We start from the raw sequence: 22,765 nt of genomic DNA, 5'->3' as shown, positions 1-22,765 counted from the left end.
GCCTGAGGTTGGCCGGCATGGAACAGAGGGCACAGTCCGGATCTTCACCATACCATTGGTGAAGATTAACTGGTGTTGGAAGGATGTCATATGTTGCTCTGATGGAAAAGCTCAACCGCCTCGCTTCCATGGCCCACAGATCCTTCCAGCTGATCTTCCTCTTCTCCACACTGTCCCATCGAGTCCACTGTCCCTGTTTGGCAAGAGAGACTGCCTTGGCCCACCTTGCAGCCTCCTCCTGATGGCGTATTTCCTGCACTACCATCTTCCGCCGCTCTGGTGCAGTGGCCTTACTCCAAGTAGTGCGGCTAGTTAGCCCAAGGCCTCCTCTCCCTTGCTGAACACAGAATACATGCTGTGAAATTTCATTTGTAATGTATTCCATTAGATTACTCAAGGTCAGTAACGTATTCTAAATACTTTGGATTACTTCTTCAGCACTGGTAGATTTTTTTCACTTGTTTTGACTATAAAAACTCTCCCAATACAGGAGACAGACTTACTAGAAAAATGAAATTGTAATCTAATGTGAATTTTCTTGATAAACAAACATGATTCTGCCTGGTAAAATGTGCTTGTAAAACGGCTAGAAATAGCATTTTAGCTTAGCATAAGCTGACAGTTCACACTATTTCTTCTGCTCCAAACTTCAAACTTACTTCTCTGTCTGCTCGTATGAATGTAACACATCATAAGAAAGTGTTTCACCGCTGTTCAAATGCACTTTGGATCGCATCATTTATATGTATAAATGTTTTCCATCTGAAAGAACTAAATATTAAATGAAACAAATGACAATAAAATGCAAAGTAATCTCTTCAGTAATCAAAATACTTTGAATGTAACTGTATTCTAAATAATTGTAACAGTAGTGGAATACAGTTACTTATATTTTGTATTTTAAATACATATTCCCTTTACATGTATTCTGTTACTCCCCAACCCTGTTTATATTCAGAGCTGGACTTGGAAGATAAATCGGCCCAGGATTTTACATGGCAACTGGCCCAAAAGGGGGTTGTTCGCTGTCCTTTTCTGCATATCACAGCGCAGTCTTGTCCACAAAGAGTCACTCTATAAAAACAACTTTGCCTCCTATTTAGGAAAAGGATGAGAGCACATAAGACATGGTTTTAATTGATGCTGTATATCTAATTACTGAGTGGCTTCAGTTACACAGGTACTTAATATAAATGGCTGCTATTGTATTGTGGACAGCAAGAAAATTCTATCTCAGATGTGACCTCAAAAAGTACAGATAAAGAAGTTATATATGTGCATTGTTACACTAATTTCTGTTAAAAGCATGTTCCGGGTTCAACACAAGTTAAGTTCACCACAAAAATTTATTTTGACTTGTAACTCCTTTCCTTTAAAAAAAGCAAAAACCTTGGTTCCAGTGAGGCATGTAAGTCAATTTGGCCAATCCGCAAATGTTAAAATACTCACTGTTTCAAAGGTTTAGCAACAAGACATTAATGATTTGCGTGTTAAAATGATTTGTGTGATAAAATCCCTTACTAGCATTTTCTGTGTAAAGTTACAGCCAATTTTACAACTTTGTTTCAATGACGATGTAACCCTGTTTAAACCCTCCAAAAACTGGCCACATTCACTTTCATTGTAAGTGCCACACTGTAACCTTGATTTGTGCTTTTTTTTTTTTTTTAAAGAAAGAGGAATGAATCAAAATTAATTTTTGTGGTAATCAACATTATGCCACAAATGCTGTTGACGGAGCTTAACCCAGAATATTCCATTAAGAGCGTTTTATTTCCACCAAACACAGACATCCTTATTTGACATTTTTACAGAGAAATAAATAAAAGGTGCAATAAAGGTTGAGTCACTTTGAATATTGAAAAGTATCTTGTGTTTTCCAGCCAGGCTTTCTCAAGGCTCTGTTTGAGCAATGGTTTCTGTGCTACCCCCAAAACAGACTAGTGTTATGCAGAGCTCTCAGTATGGGTTGATGATGTACAATTGCTACGGAATTCTGTCCTTTAAAGGTGTTGTAAGATTTCATTGGCTTCCCTCACAAGTCTCCTTTTGGAAACATTCCACACAGCCTTTCCGAGAAATTGTCTAATGTTTAGATAAAGCTTCCTTCCCTGGACAGCTGTCCTTCAGATACACATCCTGAAAAACAAGTCTGAACATGTGATGGTCATTTCTTTTTTAATTCACAGGTCGAGGCTGATTGTAAGGAATCCATGTCCTCTTTAGGGCAATACCTTTTGTTTTTTTCTACTGTGCAAGCTTTTACAAAATGGAATTCTTTCAAAAATTATTTCTAACACAAATAATCAGATTTTCTGCGACACCTGCTCAAGCTGTGTTCTTGTTTACCATTGAAATGCATAGTTGCATTGATAAGATTTTTTATGATACATTGCTCGTGCTTTTTCTTATTTGTACGGCACTTTGGAGAAGCATCTAGTAAATGCAAATGTATGTAAATCTAACATACCGTTTTAATAGGAGTTTCAGTTTTTCCAATAATATATGACAAAAATAAATGATTACAAATGATAAGATTTGTAATTCATACAATGTTATTTGGTTGAGCCTCTTTGTCAGAGCACAGATTTTCTGACTGATTTGATTGTGGTAAGTTTGTTGTGTACGCACTCTTCCTCCATAGCCGTTATTAGAAACGTAGTACACAATATGAACAGCCACAACTATGGCTCAGGCATGTCTTTCTGTTTGCATTTTTAAAAAAAGCAGATTAACACCCTTTAATAAAAATTATTTCTGTATAAATGTAATTCCCATACATTATATATGTTCTTCTACTCTGTAGTATTTAAAACTGAATACTTTATATGTGATTGGACATTCATAGAGTCATGTGGAAGTTTCCTGTGGCGATGATGTTAATGGTATGTCTCTATCTCTGCAGAAGTCCAAATTGGTATGGGAACAGGAGCTGTATGCACCATTTGAGTACTCAGAGGCTTGTCCTTATTTTCACACCTTGCCTGGTGATGTGAGTGACACACCCACTGCTTCCAACTCAAACACTGCTTATTTTCATTTGTTTCGCCATCCTTTTCAGCATATCACAGCACAATTTTGTGGTCCGTTCTGCATAACGCGTGGCTCATTTTTGCTTATCGTGGCACATTCGGCACATTTCACGGCCGACCCACCGGCCCGCTCTGTTCGTCCAATGGCCAGTCCGCCCCTGATCGGCCCCAAAGTGCGTTCGCCCACCGGGACAATGCCCGGTATGCCAGATTACCAGTCGAGCCCTGGGTGATAAACAGAACATTATTAAAGTATCTTTTTACTATTAAGAAAATGGTATGAGAATTTATATAGAATTTAAATTTTTGGCCAAACTATCCCATTAAAACCATATGTCTCAATGACATGTGCAGATTCCCACTTCTCCAGCAGCTCACTCAGCACTTACATGGAGTTACAGTGTGAGGTCAGTTTCTGAATGGAAAAGACAACGTACAAGAGGTGGGAAGCAATACATACACACATTCAGGGACACTTAAAGGAATATTCCAGGTTCAGTGCAAGTTTAGCTCAATCAATAGCATTTGTGGCATAATGTTGATTACCACAAAAATGTATTATGCCCTGTCCCTCCTTTTCTTTATAAAAAGCAAAAATCAAGGTTACAGTGGGGCACTTACAATGGAAGTCAATGTGGCCAATTTTTGGAGGGTTTAAATGCAAAAATGTGAAGGTTATATTTTATAAATGCACTTACATTACATATTCTGTCTAAACTCATGTATTATTTGAGCTGTAAAGTTGTCCAAATCTACATTTTAGGGTTTGTTGACATTACATCGTCATGACAGTGAAGTTGTAAAATTGTCTATAACTTTACACAAAAGGTTAGTAAGAGAGTTTGTCACACTAAAAATCATGTTTACATGCATATTGTTTATGTCTTGTGGCTATACTTTAGAGAGAGAAAAAAAGTATTTTAACACTGTGTGAATAAAGTGAGTATTGGCCCCCATTCACTTCCATTGGAAGTGCCTTACTGTAACCCACATTTTTGCTTTTTATAAAGAAAAGGAGGGACAGGGCATAATACATTTTTGTGGTAATCAACATTATGCCACAAATGCTATTGATTGAGCTAAACTTGCACTGAACCTGGAACATTCCTTTAAGCTCATATTCATATATGAAGGTTCATGGAATTTATGCAAAGAAAGAAGCTTTCTCCAGAGGTGCACCTCAGCATAGGAGGGTAAAGGGGCATGTGTTTTTCAATGCGCGTTGTAACTGTCAATATTGTAGGCTTTTTGTTACAAATAAATCCAAAATCCTGCACTGGGGTAATTCAGTTGCAGCATCTCCAGAGAGCAGTCCCACAGTTGCTAGCACAATATCCAGCCAGTTGTGTAACTCACCACAAACTCCCTGCAGTTCTAATGAAGACAATCTTGCTTGCCCAAAGAAAGGGGCCCCTCCCACCTATTCCTCCTTATGTCAGAGCAGCCACGAGAACACTAATCCACATCGGTAGAGTGGAAATTTCGGACTCCACTATTCCCATTCCATCATGGGTGCCATCTCCTCCATCCTACCCAGCACCCAAAGCACTGCCAAGTTCAGTTGCAGTAAAGAAAAGTGTCTGTGAAGAACAATATATTCAGTATGTTCTCATCAAATATGACATTTAGAAATGTTTGCAAATGCATGTGTGTAAATCATACATATATATATATACACACACACACACACACACACACACACACAGATTGTATATTAACCTGAATGTGTTTTATGCAGGTTAAAGATTCATCCCCAGCTGGAGTGAAGCGCTTTCAAAGTTTTCATTTTAACAGTAACTCCTCTTCCCACATACTGTATACAAACTAAATCCATTCTTTTTAAAATCAGTTTTCTCCTTATAGTTGCACACACATAAAGGAATGAAAATAAATAAAAAATTGTAAAAGGTTTTTCTGCAATATGCTGGGTGCACATTCATGAGTGCCGCCATATTGAGATCACATGACCAGCCAAATATGTTTCTCTTTATATATTTGAACACTTTTAATTGCGGAATAAATACAATATGACTGCAAATAGTGAATTTCTTCAATGCCATTGGTAACTGAAATCTTTTGCTTTCCATGATGCTACGTCTACCGCTAGGTGTCAGCACAGCATAAACAAAACTTTACTGAGTGCAGTTTAGTTCTACTGATTATCTTACTGACATGTTTCTGTATTCGCAGGGGTCACGGAGGATGAATCTGGTTTTAATAATTACCTATAAAAATACCAATTTAACATTCCTCTCCATAACTTTGGCACATTATGACTCGACAACACAAGTCACCCCACTCTAAAAAATGTAAACATATTTAAATAAATATTTATGTTCTTATCTATAAATTGGAGTTCTGTTTTAATAATACACAGGAACATGTTCATATGCTTATTTTAGGATATTTATATGAAGGTCACGATATTGCATATATTGTTGCCTTTTGTATGAAAAAGTGCTTGTTTGTAGGTTGCTTTAGAGAAAAGCATCTGCTAAATGACTTCATGTAAATGTCATCAAAGCAATGTCATTTTCATAATGTGGATGGCATCTATCTTGACTGCACTGGTTACTTTTTAAATTGATTTACTTTGCAGAAGCTATTATGGAATACAAAATAAATACATACAATTCTACAGTGGCCCCAAAATGTATTTGACACTAAACACTAAAGCCACACTAAAAAAATTATAAATGTCATACCTTTAGGTCAGGGACCAACCCTGCTCCTGGCGAGCTACCTTCCTACAGAGTTTAGTTTCAATACACCTGCCTGTCATTTTCAAGTAATCCTAAAGTCCTGGATAAGCTGGTTCAGGTGTGTTTGATTAGGGTTGGATCTAAATTCTGCTTTAGGTCCTTGGTTTAAAGTAACAGCAAAACAATTGTTCTGAGAAAATCTCTAGTAATTTGTTTGGACATTTTGTGACTAATGCAAAGAAATTCATACATTTTTAAGGCCAGCATAAGTGTCCAGCTATTTTTTGGGCCACTGTTCTTACATTATGATGAAATCAAAACTAATAATACATTAAGTATGCATGTGTTCCACTAAGTTTGACAATTAGAAAGGCCAAATCCTTTTTTGTCTTAATTTTGAAGATGTTTTGTTTTAGAATTTACAACCTTATAAACGTACTTTTTTGTAAAATGTTTTGCTTAAAGTGTGCTTGTGCACATCTTTCTTTAAAATAAATGCCATTTGGTTTGATATTTTTATACAATGCAATTACATTCTGAATACATTTTGGGACCACTGTAAGAGTGGGAAATGTGTCTAAACTTCTCTAAATAGAAAAATAAATGCACAGTTGTAATAACTTAATGTTCTTTAAAGATTATCTTAATCTGACCAGCGATTTTAAATGTGTTTATCAGTGCGTAGTGACTTTATTTAATAAGTGGGTACAATCAATTTGATAACATCCTGCACAAAATGTAGCATATTTTGCTAGATAGTAACTTTTAATCAATTGCGTACATATTTTTGCACCTTCTAATGGATGATAATATGAATCACTGCGCTGTTATCAAATTCTGCAATTGGGTTCTTGAACCTTTGTTGACTTATTTTATAAGATATCAATTAACTTTTTTTTTCTCAAAAGATCCACAAAGCTTGTGTGCATTAATGCTAATGTACCTGTGTGTTTGAAGATAAACAAGGTGTTTCTCTATGCGTGGGTGTGACAGGGAGAGAACAGACATTTTGTAGTGGCATAATGTCTCCCCTTTATCCACAAATCATTTGAATGAATACCGTTGAAAAGCGATTCAGCATTACATAATTAGTATATGTGTAATCATAGGCGGTACTCTGTCCTCGATCTGTTTCTCTGAAGTCCGTGACTCCCATGTGGCTGTTTTTAGACGCGAGCCTGTTGTCTAAACGCGCGCACAAATCCTGGATATAAACCCCCCGTGTACCCAACGAGAACAAATACACACTCCTCCACACAGCCCGTGCCTGAGCACGTCATTCACTCTCAACTTAAAACCAGGATGATGAGGAATTACAGACGCTCCAGAGACGGACAAAACAAAGACGGGGCAGGTAAGGTACTTTATCAGCCTTCCTGCAGCTGTGAGCGTGTCTGTTCGGTCCGTTGTGTCTCTCAAAAGTACAATATTCATGTCTTGGAACGCTGTATGCGTGCTGAACGTGTGAAGTAAACAAACCCTTACATGTTGCGGACGATATAAAAGTATCTGGATTTTCAAGCAGATACAGTTGAAGTCAGAAATGTACATACAGGTTGAAGTCATTCAAAAAAAATTGTAACCACTCATATTAGCAAACTATTGTTTTGGCAAGTCGTTAGGACATCTACTTTGTGCATGACATGAGTCATTTTCCAATAATTGTCTACAGACAGATTGCTTCACTTTTAATTGTCTAGATCACAATGCCAGTGGGTCATTAGTTTACATGCACTGTGTTAACTATGCCTTTAATCATCTTGGAAAATTCCAGAAAATGATGTAAAGCCTTTAGGCAGTTAGCCAATTACCTTCTGATAGGCTAATTGGAGGTGTACCTGTGGATGTATTTTAAGGCCTACCTTCAAACTCATGGGAAAATCTAAAGACCTCAGGAAAGAATTGTGGACCTCCAAAAATCTGGTTCATCCTTGGGAGATAAACGTAGTTTGGTGTGAAAAGTGCTAATCAATCCCAGAACAACAGCAAAGGACCTTGCGGAGATGCTGGAGGAGACAGGTAGACAAGTATTTATATCCACAGTAAAAACAAGTACTATATTGAAATGATCTGAAAGGCTGCTCAGCAAAGAAGCCACAGATCCAAAACCACCATAAAAAGCCAGACTTGTTTTCAAGTGCACATGAGGACATGTTTGGCCATAATAAAAGTGGGAGGCACCTATACAAACTGTTGTAATTCCTACACCGTTCACCTGATTTAGATGTAAATACCCTCAAATTAAAGCTGAAAGTCTGCAGTTCTTTTAATTTCAAATCCATTGTGGTGGTTTATAGAGCCAAAAAGATTAGAATTGTGTCGATGTCCCAATATTTATGGACCTGACTCTATACTTTATTTTTTTGTGGGAATGCATGGGGTGGGCATAAACTCTGATGGCCTAAATAAACAAATTCATTATTATTCACATGCTGAGGCAAGAAAGGGGAACAGAATCTTTGCACATATTTTCTGTCTATGTAAAACTGAAGTGAACAAACTGGCTTATTGTCAGATGTTATTCGTTTTTTTTTTTTTTTTTTTTTTTAACTGTATAGGTTAAATGAGAATTTGGAATAATGAAATATCATACTATGGGATAAGACAGCTGGTATGACTATGCAAGACATTAATAGTCACAGTGATGGAGGTTGGTGTGACTCAGTGTACAGAATAACTTTGTAGTGACTGACAGCTTGAGAAATTTCAGGAATCTATTTATCATTCTCTTTCTCAGATCAAACTGAATTTGATGTCTCCTTGGTGCAGCTGCATCATGGCCAAAATAAAACAAACAATGACACTGATGTTACTTTTGGTGGTTTGTTTATATGTTGACGTGATTTTCTTTAAAGGTTCTATATGTAAGCTTGACAACAAGCATTTGAAATGGGTACTGCAGTCTAAATTCAAAATATTGAAGAGTTGTCTGCCCGGCCCCAGACTCGAAGCTCATGCGGGTTGCCAGAATGTTGACATGAAAATTAGCCAACACAGCATCCGTTTTAAAGGACTTCTGGGCTTTAAGCTGTCTCCATCTTCTAAAGGCATCTCCAATATTTGTTCTTGTTTTACTACCCCTCTGGTCATGGTGGTTTTTAGATGGATGACGATGCTTTTTAGATCGGGTGGAATCCGTTATCTCTGATCCAGTTCGTTTGCTGGCTTCCATGGCTGCAGCACGCATAGGCGGAAATTGCGGGGGGGGTTTGGTCAGGACCCCCCCATCTGAGGGTTGCCCCCCCCAAAATATCATTAAAATATGTGTATTGTAAATAATATAATGAGATATTCTTAAAATAATTAAGAAATAAAATAATACAAATGCAAACGGGGCAACAACAAAAAAAAACCTTGGTGTCCCCTTCAAAAATTGCTCTTGAGAATTGTTGTTTATTGTCCCACCCCCCCCAACATTTTGACGAAATTTTTGCCCCTGGCAGCATGCTTGTTCGTGTTGTTTGCCTGCAAAGTTGTACAAATCTGGCAACCCGGTGGAGTCTAAATACTATTGGTTTGTGGGCAGGCCAAAGCACAAACCGAAATCCCGGCCCGGAATGGCATTGTTATCGGAGAAGACCTTATTTCAACTTTGCATGTTTCCTAATTCTCTAACGACATATTATGGTGATTTTATGATTTAGTACAGTAAAAACATTACATATAGCCCCTTTAAAGCTGCACTACGTAACTGTGTTCTCTAGTGACATCTGTGGTTGAAATGTAAATTGCAAGCAATTTGCGGAAGAATTTTCGTGTTTCGACACTGCTGCTCTGGCGGATGAATCTTAGGATTTGAGGTTACCTGGACATCGCCTGTGTGTGATCATGACTAGAAGATATTCAGAGCTGGAGTCATAATGTGCTATTTTCATGTTTATAATATTACGTTATACAATTAAACACTCAAAACGCTTTTACATAGAGAACATGGGACTCTCCTGAATCACCACCAGTTAAAAATGTATTTTAATATGATTATTCAAGTGTTTATTGACTATTAATATTTGTATTATCAATTTAAGAGGCAAAAGTCGTGATACTGCTGATTTGAGTTCAATGTCAGACTTCATTATTTTTACATCATTAATCTTGTCAAAGAAATCAATAATGAAAACGTTTCTTGGAGAAAGGTTTTTTGATTTTGTCAAGGATGAAACATGTAAATGCTTCACGTTGCAACCCCCCACCTAAGTTCAAGCCAAATCCACACCCTTGAATTCTTTTAATCCATTAATCCAGTGTGTTGGGCATTTCTCCGCTTGCGCTGCATGAGATGAACTTGCTAACACTAGCAAAATGAACTGCTTTCTATCGGGGTAAATACCTCATTCAAATGCATCCCATTTATACATGAGATTCATCAATATATCCACAACATTTATATAACAACTTGCATCTGCACAACGAAACTAATGAATATGTGAACTTGAATTAATGCGCTAGTCAGAATAATCGTTATTTGCATGACAACTTGCACTGTGAATATACTGTTCCATAAGAAACACACTACACGCAATGTAACATCCTTTCCTGGAAAATGAACAAGTCTTTTAAAGCATGAAGAATTCAGAGAACAGTATGCTAACTTCTAAAAAGTAGGGGGTGTAACAAGGGGGTAACAAACCCTGGTGAAATATTCCTGGCCTCTGTGTAAGGGCTAATAAAACTTTTTCTGTCTTGCTCCCTGTGACCCATTTTATATGATTCAGTTCTCTATTTATCTTTCTTCCCTTTGTGCGGACTGTGACATCTACTTCTTGCACTTTCACATCATCTTCCCCTTATGTCCCTTATTTCTTGCGCATGTGTGGCACACTCTCCATCTCTGTCTTGCTCCCACTCTCTCTAGTTATCTGTGTGAAAGTTCAGCTCCATTCCACCAATCCCATTTAAGGATTCTGGTCCAGCTCTGTCTTGCGTCTGTCTGCAAGTATATGGGTTTAAGTGTATATGTGTGTATGTTTCATGCTGTGTCTATTAATTTGATACATTATATGTGCAGTGCGTGTTGAAACACTAGCTGCATATGTTGTTTTAATTCACTCACATATGCATAGACCGAGCAGGCTCATTGGTTTTCTGAGTTGAAAAGGCTCCAACGTCACAGGCTGGTATGAGGGTGTTTCCATCTAGGTATGAAAGGAACAAAATCTGTTTTTGAAAAGCAAAAAAGTTAGTTCAGTTGTACATGCTAGTAACTACTGAAAAAAAGCAAGAATAATTCAAATATACTGCATTAAATACAAAAACAAAAGTTCATTATTTCTCACAGATCTGCTTATTGTCCTGTGTTGTTTATAAAGATTATGTTCTCATTATTTCCCAAAGGACATTGTTAATTATTTTCCTATACTTGTTCAGGCATTATGCAGGTTTTACAAAGCTAAATTTAAAACCTTTTTAAGACCAACTAAATAAAATGTAAGGAATCAATGTGTGTGAACCCCTTTTTTTTTTTTTTTAAACGAGGATCATAAACATTGCATTTTGTTGTTATTTAGTACTGCCATGAAGAAGCTATTTGACATGACATCCTCACATATATTCCTCATGACAAAATGGTAACTTAATTTACACATGATCCTGTTAAGAAGTTTACATTCCCTTGGTTTCTAATATGGTTGCTTTCTCGATGATCAATGACTGTGTGTAATTGTTCATGAATCCCTGCTTTGTCCTGAGCAGTGAAGATGTCCACTTTTCTTAAGAAAAAAACCCAACTACATTAAAATTATTTGGTTTCTCTGCATCTTCTGCACATTTGATTGGCTATATATGAAGTCCAGATTTTGACAATTGAGGGACTAATACAAAAGGTGCAAACAATTATTGATGCTCAAGAATGCAACATAAGAAGAACCAAGGGGTGCAAACGTTTGAACAGTGTGATTTGTGTAAATAAGAGTAGCTACATTTTGTGATATGTAGCTTTTGAAGTGGAATACTACATAAAAAAAATATAATCTCTTTTAGACTATTTATATACATTTCTAAAAGGGGTGTGGAAACTTACAAATACAAAAGGGTTATGCAAACTTTTGCACTTAACTGTATATGCTATATACGGTAGTTTTTATAAATTTATATTTTGTTTTCTTCACGATTTAACATTTTAGCTTTTATTTTAATGTGCAAGTTCCAGCTAGCCTATCCATATGTCATATTGCATGTGTAATTATGAAATTACTTCACACAAATTCACAACATTGTAACCAAAAATTCAAAATTCAGCCCCCACATCTGAACATATAAGTGCTTGTACTTTGTGAAAAGTGCAGTGTAGCTGTCTAAATATGACATTGTCTGATTTTCCTCCATGTCGAGGGGAAATGAACATTACAGGAAAATACTCGCTTACATATGCACGTGCTGCAAGAAGACATGGATCGGTCAGTTTTATGAATGATGAAAGTATAGTCAAATCAACGTGCAACGCTTCGAAATTGCTTCTCTTCTCTGCAAACGATACAAAAGACAATAGCGAGAAGGAAAATGAGCACATAAAATGTTTGGAGAAGAAAAATAATCAGTGAGCCTACCACCTGAAACCAGGACATAATTACAATGTTTAGAGAATTGTCTGGACACCGAGACACACCCCTTCAAACGGGACGTCTGGTCACCCTACTTAAACGCACCGACAATACCTCATACAAAATTTAATGCCATGACCTTGTGAATTAAAGACTTGTTGCACCGATTTAAGGCATTTTTAAAGCCTTTTTTGCGGAAGGGCGAATTAAGACTCTATTTTTAGCGTGTGAGAGATATCTTAGTAAAGGCTGAATCAAAGTTGTTTTTCTTTCAAAACTACATGTTATTGGGAATTCGTAACATTACAAACAATCATATTCAAATAAATCTACAACAGACTTGATGATAGTAATACACTAACTTAGAATTACTAGAATTGTTGATGTAAATGTACTAAGGGTCAGAGGAAACTCATTAACAGTAATACAAATAATTAACAAACATTATATAATGTTTAACAGATCAGTTCTTGAACATCCAAAAATGAAGAAAAAAAAAAAATGTAAATACATGTTTTTAATCATATACATCATATAAATCATATACAACATGTGCAAATATTGTTCATGGTATTTCTAACGATGAATGGATTTTAACTATATTTGGCGATTTTAAGTTTTCAGTAATTTTTTTAAGATGAATCAAATGTATTTTACAAAGTCTTGTATAAGACTTGTTTTGCAAAGTACTTATACGCAGATTTGGTACATAATTCCACAAGATGGCACTATATACCTGCTCTCCTTAAACCGTTTACTGTCGTTGTGGACATCCTTAACGAATAGAATAAGTAGAAAAAATAAATACATGTTACTTGTGAGCACGATTTTGCAAAGAGTGTGTGTGATCACCAATGTAAAAAGTTTCCAGTTTGTGATGGTTTCACATTGGTTTCCCATATTTGCACTTGGCTTTAGTGCAAAAAAAAAAAACACACATTTCCTGCAACATTATTAAATTGAGCTAACAAAGGAAGAAAAGTGTCATTTATTTTTAAATGGATAGTTTACCCAAAAATGAAAAGTCTTTGTGGTGGTGGGGGCGTGGTTGAGCGCCGACTTGTGAATGGAGGGCGAGATGAGAATGGTAAGGATCATCACCCGGCAATGATTAGGCTTGTTTGAGATGCGCCTTGCCTAGCCTGAAATGTAGGTGAGAGTAGGCGGCTGCAGTGAGGGGAGGAGTGAAAAAAGTGCAGGCAAGCCGGACACTTCCTGAATCTCGCTGTGTTGTGGACTGAAAACGTCAGCAATGGAAGAGATCGCGTTCGCGTTCTTTATCGCAGACGAAGTGGATGCAATTGAAATACCACTGTTTTACACGAAGATGGTTATGATGAGGAGAATCACCGAAGGTGAACAGTGCTCATTACTTAAAATGCCTTAGCTTGTTTCTGTTCTGCCTTTCTCACTTGTTGCATTATATATGCTGCATATTTTTTATCTGTAAAAAGGAATTTCAATCAATAAAATAAAATTAATTCCATCATCAAGCAACCATTTTTTTTTTATTATTTTTTTTTACTCCCCATTCTTTATTGTCTCAGCAATTTCTTTGCTTACTGTTAATGTTATTGCTCCCTGGGAGTCTGATAGTGTTAATCACACATTCTCCATCTTGCTACAATTGTTAACTTTGTGGGTGCCTTTTATCATCAAAGCCATAATGAGAAATGATGAGCATACAGATGCTGCACTAAATTTACATTGTTATCCCTAATTATGGGTTAAACATTTTAGAGTGGGATATGGCACAGCTGATTAACCTAATGATGTGTATCCTACTTAAGGGATAGTTTACCCAAAGAAAAAAAAATATTTGGGTGAACTATCCCTTTTTTACATGAAAAATATTCTATATAAATATATTACACAATTGTTTGTCACCTTAATGTAAGTTTGAATTTCATGTTTAATGATTAGGAAAAGTGTGTACAGCAAATTATTATTCAAAAATAATATGAAACAAAAACACATTCTAAATTAAGAAATTAGCATGCATGTGTGGGTTTTGTTTACTGCACTCCAGGAATAAGACATACCCAGATAAAGATATCAGATAAAAACACACAAACATGAGGCCTAATTGTAAAACAGTCACATTAGATGTATGTATGCATGTATTGATGGATTGACTAATTTATTTAATGGAATAATGTGGTACAAAAATGTCAATGTACAAAATTAACACAAGCATACAATACAATAAAGAGAAAATTACAACAAACAGGACTTCAAACCAAGAAAATAAAAATAAAAGGGTAAATAAAGCACATGTACTAATTACTAATAAAGTACTATAGGAAAAGTAAATAGTATTAGGCTATAGGTAATGGACTTCTTAGATTTAAGGGAAAAATTTATCAGCTGACAATCGCAGCCAATGAGCATTAAGTTGTGTCGTCAGCAAGTCGTTTCCCATCATGCTTTTGATCAGCGCAGTCGGTGGAGAGCAACTGCGCGCGACTGCAGAATCCGACACGTGCGCCTTGGCTCGCGATAATTTTTTGACATACGTCAGCATGACATCAGAGCAAGGCGGACCGCTTTCGGACACATTTCTAACCGGCACGCATTACGCGCTGATCACCGGTGATCGGTTCTGCGCAGATTTTGCTCATCTCAAACAAGCCTATTGTCTCTAGCAGATGTTTGTCATTGCAGTGAGAGGGGAGACAGGCTTTAAGAGTGAGCTGGATGCCAGTGAGGGGAGAGAGAGTTACAAGACACAAGCCGAAGAGACTGTACTGATCTGTGTCCTAGGGCTGCACGATTTGGGGAAAATTTCATATTGCGATTATTGAGGCTAATATTGCGATACGCGATTTGTGATTATAATAAACAAATGGTATCATGAGTCAACTTGCTTGGTTATCAAGGAAAATGCACAAATAGATTACTGATAATGCTGAAATGTGTATTTCTCAACTCAAACTAGCAACAACAACAATGCAGTGTTTTCAAATTAAAATATTTTTACAAAATTAAATAACATCTTTGCATTACTGCAAAATTGTTATTTTCTCAATATTACACTTAAATAAAATGGAACAATAAATAAGAACATACACATTTTCATGAAAATAAGATTGTCCAAACAAACAGGGACATTTAATCAGGATGTAACATGTACTTTCTATAAACTTCTGAAAAGTGTTGTTGTTGTGTTTTTTAAATGACCAACTGGTATTTCCAAATCCTCTTTCTAAAAAGTTCTGCTTATCGCTGGTACCTCTTGTCCAGTGTGTGTGGATCATTTTCTGAAATCCCACTTCTTATCTTATGATGATCTCATCAATGATGCTACGCGCTGCAGACTGCCGGGGTGAGTGACGAGCGTTTCCGTGTTAAGGTGCGTACACACTGCCAGCGACTTTGTCGCTGCAGGTCGGCAGTGGTTGGCGGTGAAGTCGCTAGTGGGTGTTCCCACTAATGGTTGCCTAGTAATGTTTATAAATGATATTCACGGATGTCATTCCATTGCTGTTGACAGTGAATCTCTTTTCTTGCCACTAAAAATAAACATTTTGGAGGGAAAAGACTAAATATAAATGGAATCAGTACATAAAATGCTTTATATCAAAGATGAATGAGAAACAAGGCGTGCTGTTTGCCATAGCGGCTGTTTATACGAAAACGCAAATGCCGGTCTGTCTGGGTCCATAAAAACCCTGAGATCTCAGATACACCTTTCCACGCAGTATTTTTCGTAAAAATGTCCTTGTACGTGGGAAGAGACATATAGAGTACTGGAAAATTTCTAATAGCAAGAATTAGCCTTTCATCCATCTTTCCGTTACGAGAGAGAGAGCACGCACGTGAGCTCTCCCGTCTTCTCTCCTATTGGCTGTCGCTTCCGTTAGTCGCTCTTCATTTGAATAAAGTTGAACTTGTCTCAACTTTGTCGCGTCGCTGGACACGCCCACATCTAGTCGCCAACGGTCGCGACAGCTCGTGTCGCCGGAAGTCGCTGTGCTGTCATTGAAAATGAATGGTATGGAGTCGCTGGCAGTGTGTACGCACCTTGAAGAGTGCGCATCACCCGCCGGAACTTTATATTGCTCAGATTGTGTTTCTTCCGCGACTGGTTGAAGCGCACAGATAATGACCGTTTTAGAGTTTGTTTATTTACCTGGCACGCTCCCGTATTATATGAACTTTAATTAAGGATAAAATAAAGATATATCGCCAAGCTATGATCTGTGGTTTTATATATATATATATATATATATATATATATATATATATATATATATATATATATATATATATATATTTCATACACCTCTAAATCTACACCTCTCTCCCCGAGTCCCCCAAAAACGCCAAATAACTGCCCCATTTCCCATATCCCCAGCCTTCTACATGACGCCTCCTTGAAAGCTGCCACCCTCCCCATCTCCACACACCACTTCCGAAATGAGGGCGTCCAGCCTTCTATCCCCTTTAGATAAACCGTCAATTCAACTATCATAACACCGGTCAGAACCCAATTTATTATGTGTTATCCACTATATCAATGATTGCCCCATGGCCCAAAACACAGAGTCTGGGCCAAAACAAAACCCGAGTGCCCAACACATCACACACAAAACTCTGAACCTTCAACCAAAATTCCTGGATCTCAACAGACCACCAAAAAACATGGGCCGTGTCTCCATCCTCTGATTGGCATCGCCAGCAGGTTGGGTGTGTCATTAAGACCAAGCCTATACAATCTAGAGGGGGTCCAATAAAATCTATGAAAATCTTGAATTGCATAAGGCGCACCCTTGCATTTCTAGATGCAGACTTTGTTTTTTAGAATCCTAGCCCACACTCCCTCCTCCAATACAAAGTTTAAATCTTTCTCCCATAATCTCTTGATAAACTCTGTCCCCCAGACTCTGAATTAGCAGGGAGTAATACACTGATGCCTCATAACCTTTTCCAAAAGCAGTAATCACCACTCCCAGAGTATCTGCTGCTTTTAGTGGGGTGTATGCTACTCCCAAAAATAGTACAGAGCAGATGGCGCAGCTGTAAATACCTTAAAAACTGAGATCTGGGAACCCTAAAATTTTAAAGTACGTTCAAAGTATCTCCACTCTCATATAGGTCACAGACCGTATTAACCTCCCTCACAATCCACTCTGACCAGCAGAAAGGGGACTCATTAATACATAATTTTGGGTTCAGCCATATGCTCGAGGCAACATTGAAATAAATGTCTGAATTAAGCACTCTGGACACTTTTGTTCACACCGAGTGCAAATGCAAGATAACTGAGTGTAATTTAACTTCTCCGATTAGTTTGATAGAGAGGCTTTGCAATGGCAAAATAGGGGCAAGGACTTCCTGTTCAATACAAAACCAGGGAGGGCTCTCAGGTGGAAGCGACCAATGAGCCATATGTCTGAGACCGAATGCATGATAATAAAGCAAAATCTTGGGTAGGCCTAGCCCACCTTTGTCAATCGGCCTGTTACTTATTGAAATGTAATCTGGGATGCTTACCATTCCAAATTAAGGACTATCAAAGTGCTTGAAATAAGAGAGGGGGACATCTATAGGGAGAGATTGTATCAGGTAGTTCAATTTTGGAATACAATTCATTTTAATAACATTAACCTTTCCAATCATAGATAAATGTAATGAAGCCCACCTGCCCACATCGCTCAAACCTTTTTATTAAGGGGTCAAATTTAACAAACTAAATCACACAAATTGTCTGGGAATAAAATGCCCAAATACTTAATGCCCCGTTTGGGCCACTGGAAAAGCACCCAACTAAAAAGCCATTGCTGGGCAGTATGCTGTTTTAGACTAATTGACTCCGTATCCTGAGAACTTGGAAAAGGAATTAAAAATTCTGTGGAGGCAAGGCATAGATCTAGTAGGGTCGGAGACGAATAATAAATCTGTGTAGAGCAAAAATGTATGCACCATACCCCCTGCCACCACCCCTGAAAAATCATCTTCCCTTATTGCGGCTGCTAATGGTTCCAGGGCAAGACAGAATGGATGAAATGTTGGATGCCCCTATCCAGAGTAAAATAATCAGAAATGAATCTATTTGTTTGAACCGCTGCAACCGGGTGTCAAGTAACTTAATCCATCCAATAAAAGTATTCCCAAACCTGTATATTTCCAAAATCTTAAAAAGATACTCCCATTCTACCAGATCAAATGCCTTTTCTGCATCAAGTGAGATGGCAAAGACCGGAGTCTGACCATTCGCCACTGACCACATGATATTGATGATACGCCTAATGTTATCAGAAGAGCTGCAGCCCGAATGAACCCCACCTGGTCAATATGTATAAGAGATGTCATAACTTAATCGGTTAGCCAGAATTTTTGACAATATTTTTACATCTAGCTGGATCAGGGAAATTGGACGGTAACTCTTACACTCACTTGGATATTTGTCCTTTTTAAGAATCAGACTGATTCGGGCTTGTGTGGTCACGTGCGATTTTGACTACCTTTTTGTATGTGTTTTTTATTTGATCTGATTCCTGTTTAGACCTGTATTTAGCGCTGACCACATGTGATCAGATCACCTGAAAAGCATCTTAATACCAGGTATAAACAGCAGTGGTGGTTCTGCCTTTCTTGCCCTAGGCGAGATCTGACGTTGCATTTCTCATACAACATGAGAAACGGATCAATATTTCAGTCCTTACACTAAATCTTCACTTTTCACATCTGAAAGTCACATTTGGTTACGTTTCACTTTTACATCTGAAAGTGAAGTGGATAGAGTAAAAAGGTACTTAAATATTGATCTGTTTCTCAACCACATCTATCATGTTGCTTCTGAAGACATAGATTTAACACTGCAGTTTTATGAATTACTTTTATGCTGCCTTTATGTGCTTTTTGGAGCTTCAAAGTTCTGGCCAATATTCACTTACATTTTATGAACCTCGAGAGCTGAAATTCTAAAATATTAATTTGTATTCTGCAAAAGAAAGACAGACATGTTTCTGGAATGGCATGAGTGTGAGTAAATGATGAGAGAATTGTAATTTTTGGGTAAACTATCCTTTTAAATAAAAATAACTGGACCATGAATATAGAAATGGACGTGTGTGTGTGTGTGTGTACTGTATATACACATATACATGTATTATATATATATATATATATATTATCAGACAGGTAAAATATATATGTACACTGTTGATTATGATTAACTTATGTTTGTTCAGAATGTAAGAATACATTATGAACATGTATAATCTTAACCATATAGAGTCTTTAAGGCCTGTCAGGAACAACTCGGGGTACCTTTTCCCCATCGCGAACTTGCGCGCTCTGTGAATGTGGAATTTGTTCCACAAAAAAATACAAATAAAATGTAATTCATATAGGTTTGGAACAACACGAGGGTAAGTAAAGGATCCCTTCGAGAATAAAAATAAATTACCATGAATGACGTGCAGACATTTCAACACCCATGAAGTGAAATAATACTTTAATATTTTTTAAAACCTAAAATCCTAATTAACATGATATACTTGCACGTGTATAATTTATGTATTAATAGCGCAAAGTTCTTGGTAATATTTACGAGTTTGATGAAAAGGAACAAAATGTCCAAATCCTATTTACCTTTTAGTGCCCCTCGCTGCACACGCCACCACGTGCGCCGTTTCTGCTGTTCTATTGGTTGTCCCTTTACTGTCGGGGGACTTTGATTGGACAAAGACACGTCAACATTCACTACCCATGTGCGCTTCATGTGAACAGCAGCAGAACTTTGTTTATCTCAAACTTCTGCGATCACTTGAGAACTTCTTGTGTGTGTGCCTCCCTCCTCGTTCATTTGTTTTCTTCCGAGTTTGGCCTTGTCATTGAGAAGTTTTACGGTAGATTTTTGAGGATATTTTTGCCAGGCTATGTGTCTATTTTCTGGGTGGCATTGTGGTTTTTCAAGTGTACATTGTATTTATATACAGCGCATTTTTGCCCTCTAATCCAATGCTAATTTTATTATATAGAACGTTTTAAACACATTTGCATATGAAATGGACCGCATGTTGTTTATCAGTTAAATCAGTGCTTGCCTTGCAGAACATTCATTTCATATTCATTAGAACCACTAGTCCATGTCATAAGCTTGTCAGACAACGTCATTTTAAATCCTAATTTTCTGTCTAATGACAAAACTTACGTATTTGACTTAAAATAACCAACTGTTTTAGTCATAGACTGCATGTATTAAGTCATTAACAAGTAATGAATCTTCCAAGTTGTTACGAAATATATTGTTCCTATTTATTTTGGTAGGGAGGGGTGTTGTTTTTTAACATGCGCGATGTTTGGCGATAATACGGTACAGTCGGTCTTTGATATTGCTCAGCCGATATGACATCTAGACCACCGTAAGCAGTTCATTCCGCTCAAGCGTGACCGCGACGTTAAGTTCTCTAGAACCGGACCATGATAACACAGCCGGGATGAGCTCTACCGAAGACTTTATAATGCCGATTCCCCGAGAACTCACACAAAACCCACTGCGGAAAATATGGATGCCATGCAAGAACGGCTTGCCAGAAAAACACATTTCTCAAAAGAGAGGTAAGTTTGCTCGCGACGCTTTGATGCTACTCTGTCAATCATCTTTATGTTTGTTTTATTCCCGCGTAATTTAGTGTTACGGGGAAAATGCACTTCGCGCAGAGGTTTTATTGAACGCATGTAATCTTAGCGATTATGTATATTTTGTGTTTGTGGGGTAAATGTGTAAGTAATTGCATTGAGTAAATGCAATTTTAAATGAGTGCGGAGTCTGTATTCAGCAAATTGTCGCCATCTGTGTTTACGTTGGGTCTCGATGATTTATACAAAAAAAAATATAACCTATAGCGCTATGTTAGATAGATTTGGCATGTAACCGAAGCATTGCGACTATACCTTGTATAATGAACTCCAGGCGCGGCATAAGGCAGGACATGCTTGTTGCCTCAGACTGATGCAACCCGGTTGCACCGTAACCTGCTCCGACACCGGCTAGAAACAGCACAGTAAACTGACCTGAAGCGCTTATCTAACAGGGTGTGTAGGATTTAAGAGGACACTTTTCCTGGCATGTCTCCTGATGCTGAGCGAAGCATCGGTGAAGGAAACAATGGCAAGAGTAAATATTGAATGTTAATCATGTGTACAGGCAGTGCATCACAACAAGTTGAAAAGTGCTGCATCATCACCATTACCACCCCAACCTCCCACTCTATTTGGGTTTTTACTTGTCATATCAGTAACATCATGTTTGCATCCGGAACACTTGGATATCAGCAGAATATGAAGGCACTGCAAGGTGTAAGCACAGCTCGCGCATTCCCAGCACAGGTGTTGTGTCGATATCTGTTCCCCTTAGCGGTTGTTGTATGTATTGTGTTGCGTCTCTGGTTTTCAATTGGTTCACCCCTGATAGACTAGGGTCTTTGATTGGTCCATGCTGCACCAACATTTGCGGTCCAGTGGTGCACGTGAACGGCAGAACATCTTTGTTTTTCAGAGCTCATCAACTCATTGTCCCCCTAATGATAAACATGACACAGAAAGGGACGCACTGTATTGCTGCATTGCATTAGGTGCACTTAGTATTTTTCATATATATATATATATATTTATTTATTTATTTATTTATTTATTTTTTACTTTTAAGATGAAGACTCCAGACATATCAGTAACCTTACAAAAGCTGTTGTATTGTACATGGAGAGGGTCCTCATGGGGCGGACATGTTAGGATTAGGGATGAGCTTTTTCGAGTAATTTTGTAGTCGAGTACTCTAACCCACAAAAAACAAGTACTAGATTACTCGTAAATTAAAATACACGTTAAAAAAACACGTATGACACTTGCGTGAAACTTCTACTTTATTTAATTTGCAAATGTTACCAGTTATATTCAGATACGTTACCAATAAAGGCTATCATATTTTTGCAATTTCATGTGCTATTATTCAGAAAAACATGTGGTGAAAGTTACACGCGCACACATACATGCATACTGGTTTGATCGGCTTCCGAGTTCCCTTTGCATTTTTTCTACCATAAAAGTAGATCCTCATCTGTTGGTTTGCATGACTCTTATAAGAACGAGTATAATTCAAGAAGGAACTAAATGTTATTCTAAGTATTGCTTTATAATAAAACTTGACTTTGCTTTAGAAGACGCCTTGATATATAGTCTTGTATCCACAGCTCCCCAGTGGACTCAATTGTACAGGGTTTTTCCTGCATAGAGAATTACTAGGCAGCCGCCTCCATCAAATTTCGTGCCGCCTCCGGCTGTCTACAAAACTCTGGTGGGTGTCTTTGTGGAAAACGCTAACAAACGTTGCACTCGGTGGATTGTCATTTGTAACTACAAATCTCGGCAATAATAATAAAATAATTCCGTTGTCGAATAGTCGCTTGATGTCATTTAACATAACTTGAGATCATATAAAACTATAATGATGACACGCGAGAGGAGCGCTGCAGCTCGAGTGTCTGAT

At 37.5% G+C, this 22,765-nt stretch overlaps 1 protein-coding gene and 1 long non-coding RNA gene across 6 annotated transcripts in view; one reads left to right on the top strand and one right to left on the bottom strand.

Moving 5' to 3' along the window:
- Positions 1–1,761: 1,761 nt before the first annotated feature.
- LOC127653658 (uncharacterized) lies at positions 1,762–21,295 on the bottom strand. 4 transcript variants are annotated; one of them, XR_007971848.1, is made up of 5 exons: positions 19,870–19,898; positions 10,785–10,888; positions 7,597–7,740; positions 4,389–4,612; positions 1,762–3,257 (listed from the first exon to the last, which is right to left on the bottom strand). It is a non-coding gene; the product is annotated as an uncharacterized LOC127653658 (long non-coding RNA). The 4 variants fall into 4 exon arrangements; XR_007971850.1 differs by lacking the exons at positions 1,762–3,257; positions 19,870–19,898 and adding an exon at positions 21,175–21,295 and having other exon boundaries at positions 4,120–4,612; positions 10,785–10,866; XR_007971849.1 differs by lacking the exon at positions 1,762–3,257 and having other exon boundaries at positions 4,120–4,612; positions 10,785–10,866; positions 19,870–19,999.
- Positions 6,744–22,765, top strand: part of LOC127653656 (6-phosphofructo-2-kinase/fructose-2,6-bisphosphatase 4-like) — a 28,011-nt gene continuing 11,989 nt past the window's right edge. Inside the window, exon 1 of one of the 2 annotated variants that reach the window (XM_052140426.1) lies at positions 6,744–7,088. In XM_052140426.1, coding sequence (XP_051996386.1) covers positions 7,037–7,088 — 52 coding nt within the window. In that variant the 5' untranslated portion in view covers positions 6,744–7,036. Of the gene's footprint in view, positions 7,089–20,616; positions 20,839–22,765 lie in introns of those variants that run through there. The other variant, XM_052140425.1, reaches the window with a different exon arrangement.

This window comes from Xyrauchen texanus, chromosome 13, assembly GCF_025860055.1.
Source record: "Xyrauchen texanus isolate HMW12.3.18 chromosome 13, RBS_HiC_50CHRs, whole genome shotgun sequence".
In the NCBI taxonomy this organism is placed as follows: domain Eukaryota; kingdom Metazoa; phylum Chordata; class Actinopteri; order Cypriniformes; family Catostomidae; genus Xyrauchen; species Xyrauchen texanus.
The sequence above is the reverse complement of the archived record's forward strand: the minus strand, read 5'-3'. Positions and strand labels throughout refer to the sequence as shown.